The 10,860-nt window shown below is 57.0% G+C and overlaps 1 protein-coding gene across 1 annotated transcript; it reads left to right on the top strand.

The window, feature by feature from the left end:
* Positions 1 to 3,525: 3,525 nt before the first annotated feature.
* Positions 3,526 to 6,500, top strand: BHLHA9 (basic helix-loop-helix family member a9). The gene has a single exon (XM_033181940.1). The coding sequence runs from the start codon at positions 3,641 to 3,643 to the stop codon at positions 4,331 to 4,333; it is 693 nt and encodes a 230-aa protein (XP_033037831.1). The 5' UTR covers positions 3,526 to 3,640; the 3' UTR covers positions 4,334 to 6,500.
* The last annotated feature ends 4,360 nt before the right edge of the window (positions 6,501 to 10,860 follow it).

Raw genomic sequence — 10,860 nt, 5'->3', positions numbered from 1 at the left:
AGTCAGGCAGTCAAGTGCCTGGACTCATGTCTGTCCCAATTACCAGAAATCTCTGCCACGCAGAGCCCCACCACAGAGGCTCTCTTCTCCCCAGACAGGTAGGCTGTTCAAATGTCGCATAGGAAACAGTGATAACAAAAACATCCACCACGGTGCACACCTGCAGTCACAGCTACTCGGGAGGCTGAGGCAGGAGAATCACTTAAACCCGGGAGGCGGAGGTTGCAGTGAGCCGAGATTGCGCCACCGCACTCCAGCCTAGGCGACAGAGTGAGACTCCGTCTCAAAAAACAAAAACCACTGGTCGTGGGTGCCCTGGGTCCGAGGTGACCATATGCCACTGGCTTTCTTGTCCCCATGTTCATGGTTGGAACTTTGTAGAGAGCGTCTGAACTAAGGCTTCTGCTCTTAAAGGAGGATATGGAGATGACACCCCTTTTTGTTGTCTGCTTTATCCCATTGGCACCCCCACATGTCAATTCTATTTTCCAAACAGGTGTTGACTCCGTGCCCTTCTCTCACCATCACCTGCATAGCTCAGGCCCCCCCTTCCTCCAGGATCCTTGCTTCCTAAGTAGAATTTGTCTTAACATTCATTCTCCACACTGCTCAAAAAGCTCTAGCTGTAATTCAAATACAACTGTCATTCCTCAGTTTAATAACCTTTTGCGGTACCCAGCTGCCTACAGGATGAAAAGCTTTTGGCAGGACGTCTGGTGATCTCCAGCCTTATCTCCCATCACGCCCTGGCCTCACATTTGGTGGTTTGGCAAAGTCACTTTCCTGTATTTTCCGCATCATCCTGTGACGGTTTATACTTCCAGGGCCTGGCACCTGCTGTTCCCTCTACCTCCTGTCTGCTTGGCAAACTGCTATTCATCCTTTGAAATCCAGTTTAGGGCCGGGCGCGGTGGCTCACGCTTGGAATCCCAGCACTGTGGGTGGCGGAGGCGGGCGGATCACTTAAGGCCAGGAGGAGTTCGAGACCATCCTGGTCAACATGGTGAAACCCCGTCTCTAGTAAAAATACAAAAAATAGTTGGGCATGATGGTGGGCGCCTGTAATCCCAGCTACTCGGGAGGCTGGGGCAGGACAATCGCTTGAACCCGGGCGGTGGAGGTTGCAGTGAGCCGAGATCGCACCACTGCCCTCCAGCCTGGGCAACAGAGCGAGACTCTGTCTCAAAAAAAAAAAAGAAAAACAAAAACGTTGTTGAATGAATGCATGAAGGGGCAGAGGCTGAAATTGCGCCCCTACGTCTCCCACACTGGGCCGCGTGTGGGTCGCCCGGGAGAGAAGGAGGCTCAGGGCTTCCTGGGATCCGCACTCTGGAGGGGGTGGGGTCCAGGACCCCGTGAGCGGCTCCTTGACTTTCTCTCCCGCGCGTTCTGTCCTCCCTCGGGGAGCGGCGCCGGAACTTCCGGAGGAAGAGCCGGAACTTTTGAACCCCAGGCCCCGCCCGGCGCTAATAGGCACCTTCCCGGCCGCCGGCGGAGCCGCCCGACCCTAAATCACGCCGCCCCGCCCGCCGCCTCCTCCCGCCCCGGCCGAGAACTCGCGCTCCCGGGCACGGGCAGGTGCTGCGGAAATGCCAGGCCCGCCGCTCGCTTTGAAGTCAGCCGCGCCCCGCAGCGCCCAGGAGTCCCGGGTTCCAGGAGGGGGCGCCTGTCCCGGGTCCTCGGGGTTTTCACGTGGGGCTGTTTCCTGACTTGCGCGGGGAAGGGCGGGAGCGGCCGGGAAACGCCACCGGGAAACGCGCGCTGCGTGGGCATTTTCTTTGCTTTTACTTACCTTGTTTGTTTTTTGTTTGAGACGGAGTCTCCCTCTGTCACCCAGGCTGGAGTGCAGTGGTGCTATCTTGGCTCACTGCAACCTCCGGTTCCCGGGTTCACGCCATTCTCCTGCCTCAGCCTTCCGAGTAGCTGGGACTACAGGCGCCCGCCACCACGCCCGACTAATTTTTGTATTTTCTTAGAGACGGGGCTTCACCATGTTGGCCAGGCTGGTCTTGAACTCCTCACCTCAAGTGATCCGCCTACCTCGGCCTCCCAAAGTACTGGGATTACAGGCGTGAGCCACTGCGCCCGGCCTCTAGCTGCTTTATAATTCCACATATATTGCAGATTTGGGGGAAATAGAACCTGGGAAATGCAGATGTCCTTAGGATGGTTTCATCCTACTGGGCAAGACAGACAATCACAGAAGTAAATACATACACTCTGCTTCCTAATGCCTTGTTATTTTCTTCTATGGAGACACTCAGTTTGAAATAATGGGGTTACTGGCAACGCTCTCTTGGCGAGATGGATGTGAACCACACACACATAACAATGCCACAGGCCTTGGCATTTTGGAGGCATTTGGGTTGTGACTGGGAATGAGTGGCCCTCAGGTACTCCAAATAACTCAGCTGTGGATGCCGGAAATTCCACTGGGGGTCTTTCTCTGGGAATAAACATTATCTTTTTTCTGAGACCCTCTTTCAAATGCAAATCCCTGGGGGAAGAGGACAGAGGCTGCTCATTGAGTTCATAACCTGGCAGGGCTGTGTCACGAGTTAGGGCTGCCCGAGGGCTCTGGACCCCAAACATGCCCCTGATGGGGACCCAGGGCTGCAAAGGGATCTTCCCCTTCACCCTCTGCTGCCGACTCAGCCCAGCTCTGCCTGCAGAAGGGGAGTCAAAGGGCAGTGGAGAGAGAGGCCCAACCAAAACCTGAACAGCAATTGCAGCCAGCCGCACTCCATAGCTGAAAAAGCCGGAAGCTCTGGGTCAGCCTTACCTGCAGGGCCCTGGCCCTCCCATATGAGCCCTGCTGGCACACTCATGCTTTTCCTCAATGACATCTCTGTGGTTGCCCACAGGACTTGACAAGACCTTTCAAGGTTTGTTGTTGTTGTTATGAGATGGAGTCTCGCTCTGTCACCCAGGCTGGAGTACAGTGGTGCGATCTGTGCTCACTGCAACCTCCGGCTTCCGGGTTCAAGCCAGTCTCCTGCCTTAGCCTCCCGAGTAGCTAGGATTACAGGCACCCGCCACCACGCCCCGCTAATTTTTGTCTTTTTAGTAGAGACGGGGTTTTATATACCCTGTTGGCCAGGCTGGTCTCGAACTCCTGAACTCAAGTGATCCGCCGGCCTCGGCCTCCCAAAGTGCTGGGATGACAGACGTGAGCCGGCGCCCAGCCCTCTGCCACTCTTTATTTCTATCAGCTTTCCTGCTAGAAACCAAACTTAGCACCGTATCTGGGAGCGGGGAGGAAGAATGTGGAACTCAGACACCCCACAGCAGTCCTGGAGCGAGGCAGGGCAAGGTCCCCGGTACAGCGTGGCCGGACTGCCGTCTGGTCTCCGCTTACAAGAACCTGCAAGCTTCCCTCCTCGCTTTCCTTCTTCCCCTCGGTTCCTCCCTCGCCGACCTACCTGGAGGCCGGTAATAATGCAGGAGGAGGGAGATGGATGGATGGGAGGGCGGGGCGCCGCGTGGTGACATAAAGCCCAGCTGGAGGGGGCCTGTCTCGGGAGTGTCCAGCCCCAGGAGCCGGGAACCGTCCGCGTAGCGAGACGGGGCCGGGGCAGGGGGCAGACGGCAGAGGGCAGAGGGCCGGGGCTGCCGCAGAGGGTGAGGGCCCGGGAAGGCCATGCTGCGGGGCGCGCCAGGACTAGGCCTCAGGGCGCGGAAGGGGGCCGAAGGCTCTGTAGAGGACTTGGGGGGCCCCTGGCCCGAGCCTGGGGGTGATTTGGGGATGTTGGGGGCGAACGGCGCTTCCCGTGGCCAGGGCGAGGCAGAAGAGCCGGCTGGCAGGAGGCGCGCGCGGCCGGTGCGGTCCAAGGCGCGGCGCATGGCGGCCAACGTGCGGGAGCGCAAGCGCATCCTGGACTACAACGAGGCCTTCAACGCGCTGCGCCGGGCACTGCGGCACGACCTGGGCGGCAAGAGGCTCTCCAAGATCGCCACGCTGCGCAGAGCCATCCACCGCATCGCCGCGCTCTCCCTGGTCCTGCGCGCCAGCCCCGCGCCCCGAGAGCCCTGCGGACACCTGGAGTGCCACGGCCCGGCTATGCGCGGGGACACCGGAGACACAGGCGCCAGTCCCCGGACGCCTGCAGGGCCCAGTCTCGCGCGCCCAGACACCGCCCACCCCTCGGTGCCGTCTGCGCCCCGCTGTGCCTCATGCCCCCCGCACGCGCCCCCAGGACGGCCTAGCGCGGTGGCCGAGGGGCCGGGCCTAGGCCAGTCCTCCTGGGGAAGCTGGAGCCGCTGTCCAGGGCCTTCCTCTGCCGGGCCGCCTCCCTGGCGAGCCGCTCCCGGGATGGGCCATCCGCGCTCCTGACCAGCCTCGAGGCACCAGCGGGGCTGGAGGGAGGCCGGGCTGGCAGCTGGACTACAAAAGCCGGGACTGCAAAGGCGTCCTCGACAAGAGCAGAACTGGACGGGCTGAGACCTGGCGTGAAAAAGACGCGGCCTCCATAGAGAGAAGGAGCTCTGGGGCCTGAGGCTGCCCCCCACATCCCAGCCTGGGCCAGAGAGAAGGAGCTCCAGGGCCTGGGGCTGCGCCCCCGCATCCCAGCCTGGGGAGGCAGTTCCCAGAAAGGCTCAGGATCCTGAGCTCATCTTGGACTCGAACTCGCTTGGAGCCACCTTTGCACCCCTGCGCCTCCGAGCCCTGTGTGCTCTCGCTGCTTTTAGGAGAGTGAGGGCTCTGGGGCAGCAAGTGTGGGAGCGTGGGAGTGCGGGTGGCACCTGCTGTGGTCTCGAGGGCACATGAGTGCGGAGTCCCCTTCCCCTGCCTGCGCTGCTGCCCAAACCTGATCCGGGAGAGGCAGCAGCAGCAGCCAAATAAAAAGGAAAAACTCATTTCTGTCCGATACCACGACTCCAGTGGGCCCAGTAGCCCAGGGTGGCAGGAACGCCTGAGGGCCCGGGGCTCGCCTTGGTATGCTGGGCGGGGCCTAAGGCCCACAGGTCGGCGCCTGGGGGAACTCGTTCATAGCAAGACCCCAGGTGTGGCTGAGCACTGTGGGGGCCCAAGGGGAGGAAAAAGACATCCAGAGACCCCCCTCCCTGCGTCCCCTGGGGTGGGAGAGGGCATGATCAGGAGAGGGGTCACGGGGCCTGGGAGGATACGGATGCGGTCAGCCGTGTCTCTGGACCTGCCTGGAGTGAGCCACAGCGAAGGGAGAGTCTGGTCGGGTCTCAGGGAAGGAGGCCAGGGCAGGGCTGAGGATTGGGGGCCTGTGAGTCCTGCGTGCACGTACCTCGAGCGACAGGCAGGAAGAACTCCCAGGGAACTGTGGGCCAAGGCCCCCATGATGAGGGGCCGATTTGGAACCCAGGAACGATTCTGGGGAGGGGGTTGAGTGAGGGCACAGGGGCCTCAGGTCAAGCCCGCTGAGCGAGTGAGAGGCACAGCCAGCTGCCCCCGGAGTTTTGTCCAGAGAGCTGACCTGCGTCTGAGATGAGCTGGTGTCTGGCCCGGATCAGACTAAGGGTCTAATGCGGCAGGGGCTGCCTGCTAGGCCAGAGCCCAGAGGTGCTGGGGGAGAGCTGGGCTCTTGCCAACAGGAGAGGGAAGGGTTCCCCACAGCAGAGTGGGGATCCCACAGAAGTTAGAGAAACGCCATTAGGCATAAACCCAGGGAGAGTTTCCCAGAGCAGTTGGGGTGAGGCCCACCACTACAATTAAAAATGCCTCTGCTGTCTGCAAACCCCAGCCCTGGCTGGCGCGCTCAGCATCCTGTCCCCAGTCACAGCCCTTAGGGTTCCCAATTGCACAGGAAGGCGTGGCACAGACCACGGGGAGGCTTTGACTCTACTCAGCGGGGACGTGGGGTCTAGCCAGGAGCAGCAACACGTGAGATGCTGGCCCCAGCCCTGCCCGCCGAGCCCCACAGTGCCACGGGCTGCCAGTGGGAAGGAAAGAGCCAGGCCTGCCCCGGTCCAGCCCCTGCTCAGCCACCTGTCTCAGCCTCTAGTTCCTCCCCTCTGACATGAATAATGATTCCAGGGTGGCTGTGAGGATTGTAAGTGGTTCGTAATGGACCATTTCTGGCAAACAGAAGGTGTTCAAGGTGTTCACAAGCTGTCACTGTGTACTACTAGGATCTTACGAGAAACCAGCTTGGACAAGGCTGTAGCCGTGTCTCAGCCTCAGGTATTTATCATCTGGAAACATGATACGAGGACCAGCAAGTCCTGCTTTCCTAAATTCCAGGACTGAAAGAAATAAGGTGGCCGAGCGCGGTGGCTCAAGCCTGTAATCCCAGCACTTTGGGAGGCCGAGACGGGCGGATCACGAGGTCAGGAGATCGAGACCATCCTGACTAACCCGGTGAAACCCCGTCTCTACTAAAAACACAAAAACTAGCCGGGCGAGGCGGCGGGCGCCTGTAGTCCCAGCTACTCGGGAGGCTGAGGCAGGAGAATGGCGTAAACCCGGGAGGCGGAGCTTGCAGTGAGCTGAGATCCGGCCACTGCACTCCAGCCCGGGCGACAGAGCGAGACTCCGCCTCAAAAAAAAAAAAAAAAAAGAAATAAAATGTTTAAAAATCATGTGTTGAGGCTGGGCGCGGTGGCTCACTGTAATCTCAGCACTTTGGGAGGCTGAGGTGGGCGGATCCCCTGAGGTCAGGCGTTTGAGACCAGCCTGGCCAACATAGTGAAACCCCATCTCTCCTAAAAATACAAAAATTGGCCGGGCTTGGTGGCAGGTGCCTGTAATCCCAGCTGCTTGGGAGACTGAGACAGGAGAATCGCTTGAACCCGGGAGGTGGAGGTTGCAGTGAGCTGAGATCACACCACTGCACTCCAGCCTCAGCAACAAGGGGGAGACTCTATCTCAAAAAATATATATATATATTGAATCAACACTGTGCCAGCCAAACCCACCTTGTGTGAATGCAACCCATAGGCCTTCATGTAAGACCTAAGTGAGAACCTGCCTGGAGCAACTGCAGACGGGAGCGGAGCCCTGGGCAGCTGGTTGCGCTGGGGTCCGCTGGGCTGCGCTGGGCTGCGCTCACAGCGGGGACCCCAAATCCGTGGCAGCCTCCCTCTTGCTCGCTCCACTCTGGTCATGCCCCTCATCACTAGCTGCCACTAGGTGGCGCTGAGAATCCAGCATCCCACGCAGGCTGAACGAACGGGTCCCTAATTCCCCCCACCCCAGCCGTCCAGGCAACCTCCTGCCAGGGACTACTCTGAGGACTTCTTAGTTATTTCTGTCCTCCTTTTATGCAATCAAAATTTAACATATAGCCAGGCGCGGTAGCTCACACCTGTAATCCCAGCACTTTGGGAGGCTGAGGCAGGCGGATCACCTGAGGTCAGGAGTTCGAGACCAGCCTGGCCAACATGGCGAAACCCTGTCTCTACTAAAAATACAAAAATTAGCCAGACGTGGTGGTGGATGCCTGTAATCCCAGCTACCCAGGTGGCTGAGGCAGGAGAATGGCTTGAACCCGGGAGGCAGAGGTTGCAGTGAGCCTAGAGCCAAGATCACACCACTGTACTCCAGCCTGGGCAACACAGCAAGACTCTGTCTCAAAAAAAGAAAAAGGGGGGGTCTTGTTCTGTTGTGTAGAGGTGTGATTATGGCTCACCGCAACGTCAAACTTCTGGATTCAAGTGATCCTTCTGAACAGCAGGGACTGTAAGTGCTTGACTTGAAATCCCAATTTTTTTTTTTTTTTTTTTTTTTTTGAGACAAAGTCTCATTCTGTCACCCAGGCGAGACTCTGTCTCAAAAAAAAAAAAAAAAAATTAAAAAAAATTAATTTTCGACTAGGCATTTTTAAAACATAAACAGAAGAAATCAATAATGTTGATTTTAATAATGTTTTCTTTAACCCAATATATCCAAAATATTATCCTTTCAATATGTAATCAATAAAAAGTAATAATGAGATATTTTACATTTTTTGTGTGTTTGGACCCAGTCTTCGACGTCTTGTATTTTACACTCACAGCACACCTCAACTTGGATGAGTCACATTTCAAAGGCTCGGAAGCCACAAGTGGCTAGGGGCTACCGAATTGGGCTGGGCAGCTGTCGCCCCTCCACCTGGGCATCAGCTCCTAGGCTGTACCATGGAATTCTGCCCAACTGGATACTGGCTTGGAGCCTAAGGGGTCTCAGGGACTCACCTAGCCACCCTGTGAAGGAGCTTTCCTGTTATACAGGATTATCATATTTCTGGATGCTCCTGAGCAGGGGAGCCCAGTTCGTTCCCAGGCCCCACACCTGGCCTCCCTGAGGACTGACAGGAGGACGAGGCAGTTCCCCAAGGTCTTCATTTTGCAAATAACGATGGGTTTCCTTTAAAAAGTTTTTTTTTTTCTTTTTGAGACAGTTTCACTCTGTCACCCAGGCTGGAGTGCAGTGGCGCAATCTCTACTCACTGCAATCTCCACCTCCTGGGTTCACACCATTCTCCTGCTTCAGCCTCCTGAGTAGCTGGGACTACAGGCGCCCGCCACCATGCCCAGCTAATTTTTGTATTTCTAGTAGAGACGGGGTTTCACCGTGTTGGCCAGGATGGTCTCGATCTCTTGACTTCTTGATCTGCCTGCCTTGGCCTCCCAAAGTGCAGTGATTACAGGTGTGAGCCACTATCCCTGGCCTGAGCAAAATTCTTAATTTAATATAGTCAAATAACTGAAACCTGAAAAGTTGTCCCAAAGCCACAAACATTGTTTTTGTTTTTTTGAGACGGAGTCTCACTCTGTCACTCAGGCTGGAGTGCAGTGGCACAATCTTGGCTCTCTGCAAGCTTCGCCTCCCAGGTTCACGCCATTCTCCTGCCTCAGCCTCCTGAGTAGCTGGGACTACAGGCACCCGCCACCACGCCCAGCTAATTTTTTGTATTTTTAGTAGAGAGGGGGTTTCACCGTGTTAGCCAGGATGGTCTCAATCTCCTGACCTCATGATCCGCCCACCTCGGCCTCCTAAAGTGCTGGGATTACAGGCGTGAGCCACTGCGCCCAGCCTGTTTGTTTGTTTTTAGATGGAGTCTCATTCTGTCACCCAGGCTGGAGTGCAGTGGTGCAATCTCAGCTCACTGCAACCTCTGCTGCCTCCCAGGCTCAAGTGATTCTCTTGCCTCAGCCTCCTGAGTAGCTGTGGTTACATGCACCGGCCACCACGCCCGGCTAATTTTTGTATTTTTAGTAGAGACAGGATTTCACCATGTTGGCCAGGCTGGTCTCGAACTCCTGACCTCAAGTGATCCACCTGTCTCAGCCTCCCAAAGTGCTGGGATTACAGGTGTGAGTCACCGCGCCCAGCTGAATTTTCAAATCTTACTCATTTCCAGGTGTCCTTTCAGTGCCATAGCTCCCATTTGAGCAGCATGATCTTGGCTCACTGTAGCCTTCACCTCCCAGGCTCAAGCAATTCTCCTACCTCAGCCTCCCAAGTAGCTGGGATTACAGGTGTGCACCACCACACCCACCTAATTTTTGTATTTTTTGTAGAGATGGGATTTTTCCATGTTGCCCAGGCTGGTCTCAAACTCCTGGACTAAAGCAATCCTCCTGCCTCGGCCTCCCAAAATGCTGGGCTTATAGGCATGAGCCATGGCACCCCGCCTGATTGTAGGATTTTAAACTATTTCATGCAGCCACTTTTTTGTTGTTGTTGTTGTTGAGACAGAGTCTCGCTCTGTCGCCCAGGCTGGAGTGCAGTGGCCGGATCTCAGCTCACTGCAAGCTCCGCCTCCCGGGTTTACGCCATTTTCCTGCCTCAGCCTCCCGAGTAGCTGGGACTACAGGCGCCACCACCACACCCGGCTCGTTTTTTGTATTTTTTAGTAGAGACGGGGTTTCACCGTGTTAGTCAGGATGGTCTCGATCTCCTGACCTCGTGATCCGTCCGTCTCGGCCTCCCAAAGTGCTGGGATTACAGGCTTGAGCCACTGCGCCAGGCCCATGCAGCCACTTTCAAACCACACACATCCCTGGCGGCTCCAGGTCACATTTGTAAAACAATGTAAGAAGAGGCGTCAGGGATATAGAGAGAAAGAGATGCCGAGGATAGAGAAGAAGGCAGAGACAGAGGGAGAAAACCTAAGAGAGAACAAAGACACAGAGGAGAATCTGAGAAGACAAACAGCCTGAGGTCCTTCCGAGCTGGCATCTTCCCGGAGCGGCTCGGACCTAGCGGCTCTTAACACCACAGAGTCACTCTGATGGGCATGAGGCGGACCCAACACTCCCCCTTATCCTCTTCCCCACCTGGTGGTGAGCTACGTAGAAACCCTTTCACAGGGCCCTGCTGGTCCAGGCAGGATCCAGGGGCTGCTCTGGTGCTCACACCTCCCCTTCCCTTCTGGAGTCGGCAGCCAGGCTTTGGCCTGGATGCTCCTAGCTGTGGAGGGTCAGGGGCTGGGTGGGACGCAATAGGGGGGCCCAGGTTCCGGCATTTCCCAACAGAGAAGAAGTACAGGCTTGCTTTGGAAGAAGCAGCAGAGGGCTCAGTTCCTAGGACAGGTGAAGACACACCCCTGTGGGGCCGGGTGTGTCTCTCCCCATCCAGAGCCCCCGCCCAGCGGAGCAGGCCCTGAAGCTGCAACAGAAACCAGAGGCTGGCCCAGGTCCCTCTGGGCTGGGCTGGGCTGGGCAGAGCTGAGCGGGGCTGGGCTGGGCTGGGCTGGGCTGGGGCAGAGGCAAAATGCTGCCAGGGTGGTTCTCTGGGGAGAGGAGAATTGAAAAGGAAAAGCATCACCAAGGAGGGGGAGAGGGAGGGAGGCTGTGTGGTGCACACCCACACACACGAACACACACACACACACACACACACACACACACAGAGCCTCCCTAAGAGGCGCATTCCCCTCTCTGCTCTCTGAGATTTCTGTTGCT

The sequence above is a fragment of the Trachypithecus francoisi genome, unplaced genomic scaffold (assembly GCF_009764315.1).
Source record: "Trachypithecus francoisi isolate TF-2019V2 unplaced genomic scaffold, Tfra_2.0 Lachesis_group20, whole genome shotgun sequence".
NCBI classification, from domain to species: domain Eukaryota; kingdom Metazoa; phylum Chordata; class Mammalia; order Primates; family Cercopithecidae; genus Trachypithecus; species Trachypithecus francoisi.
Note: the sequence above shows the minus strand (reverse complement) of the source record. Positions and strands in the feature narration are given on the sequence as shown.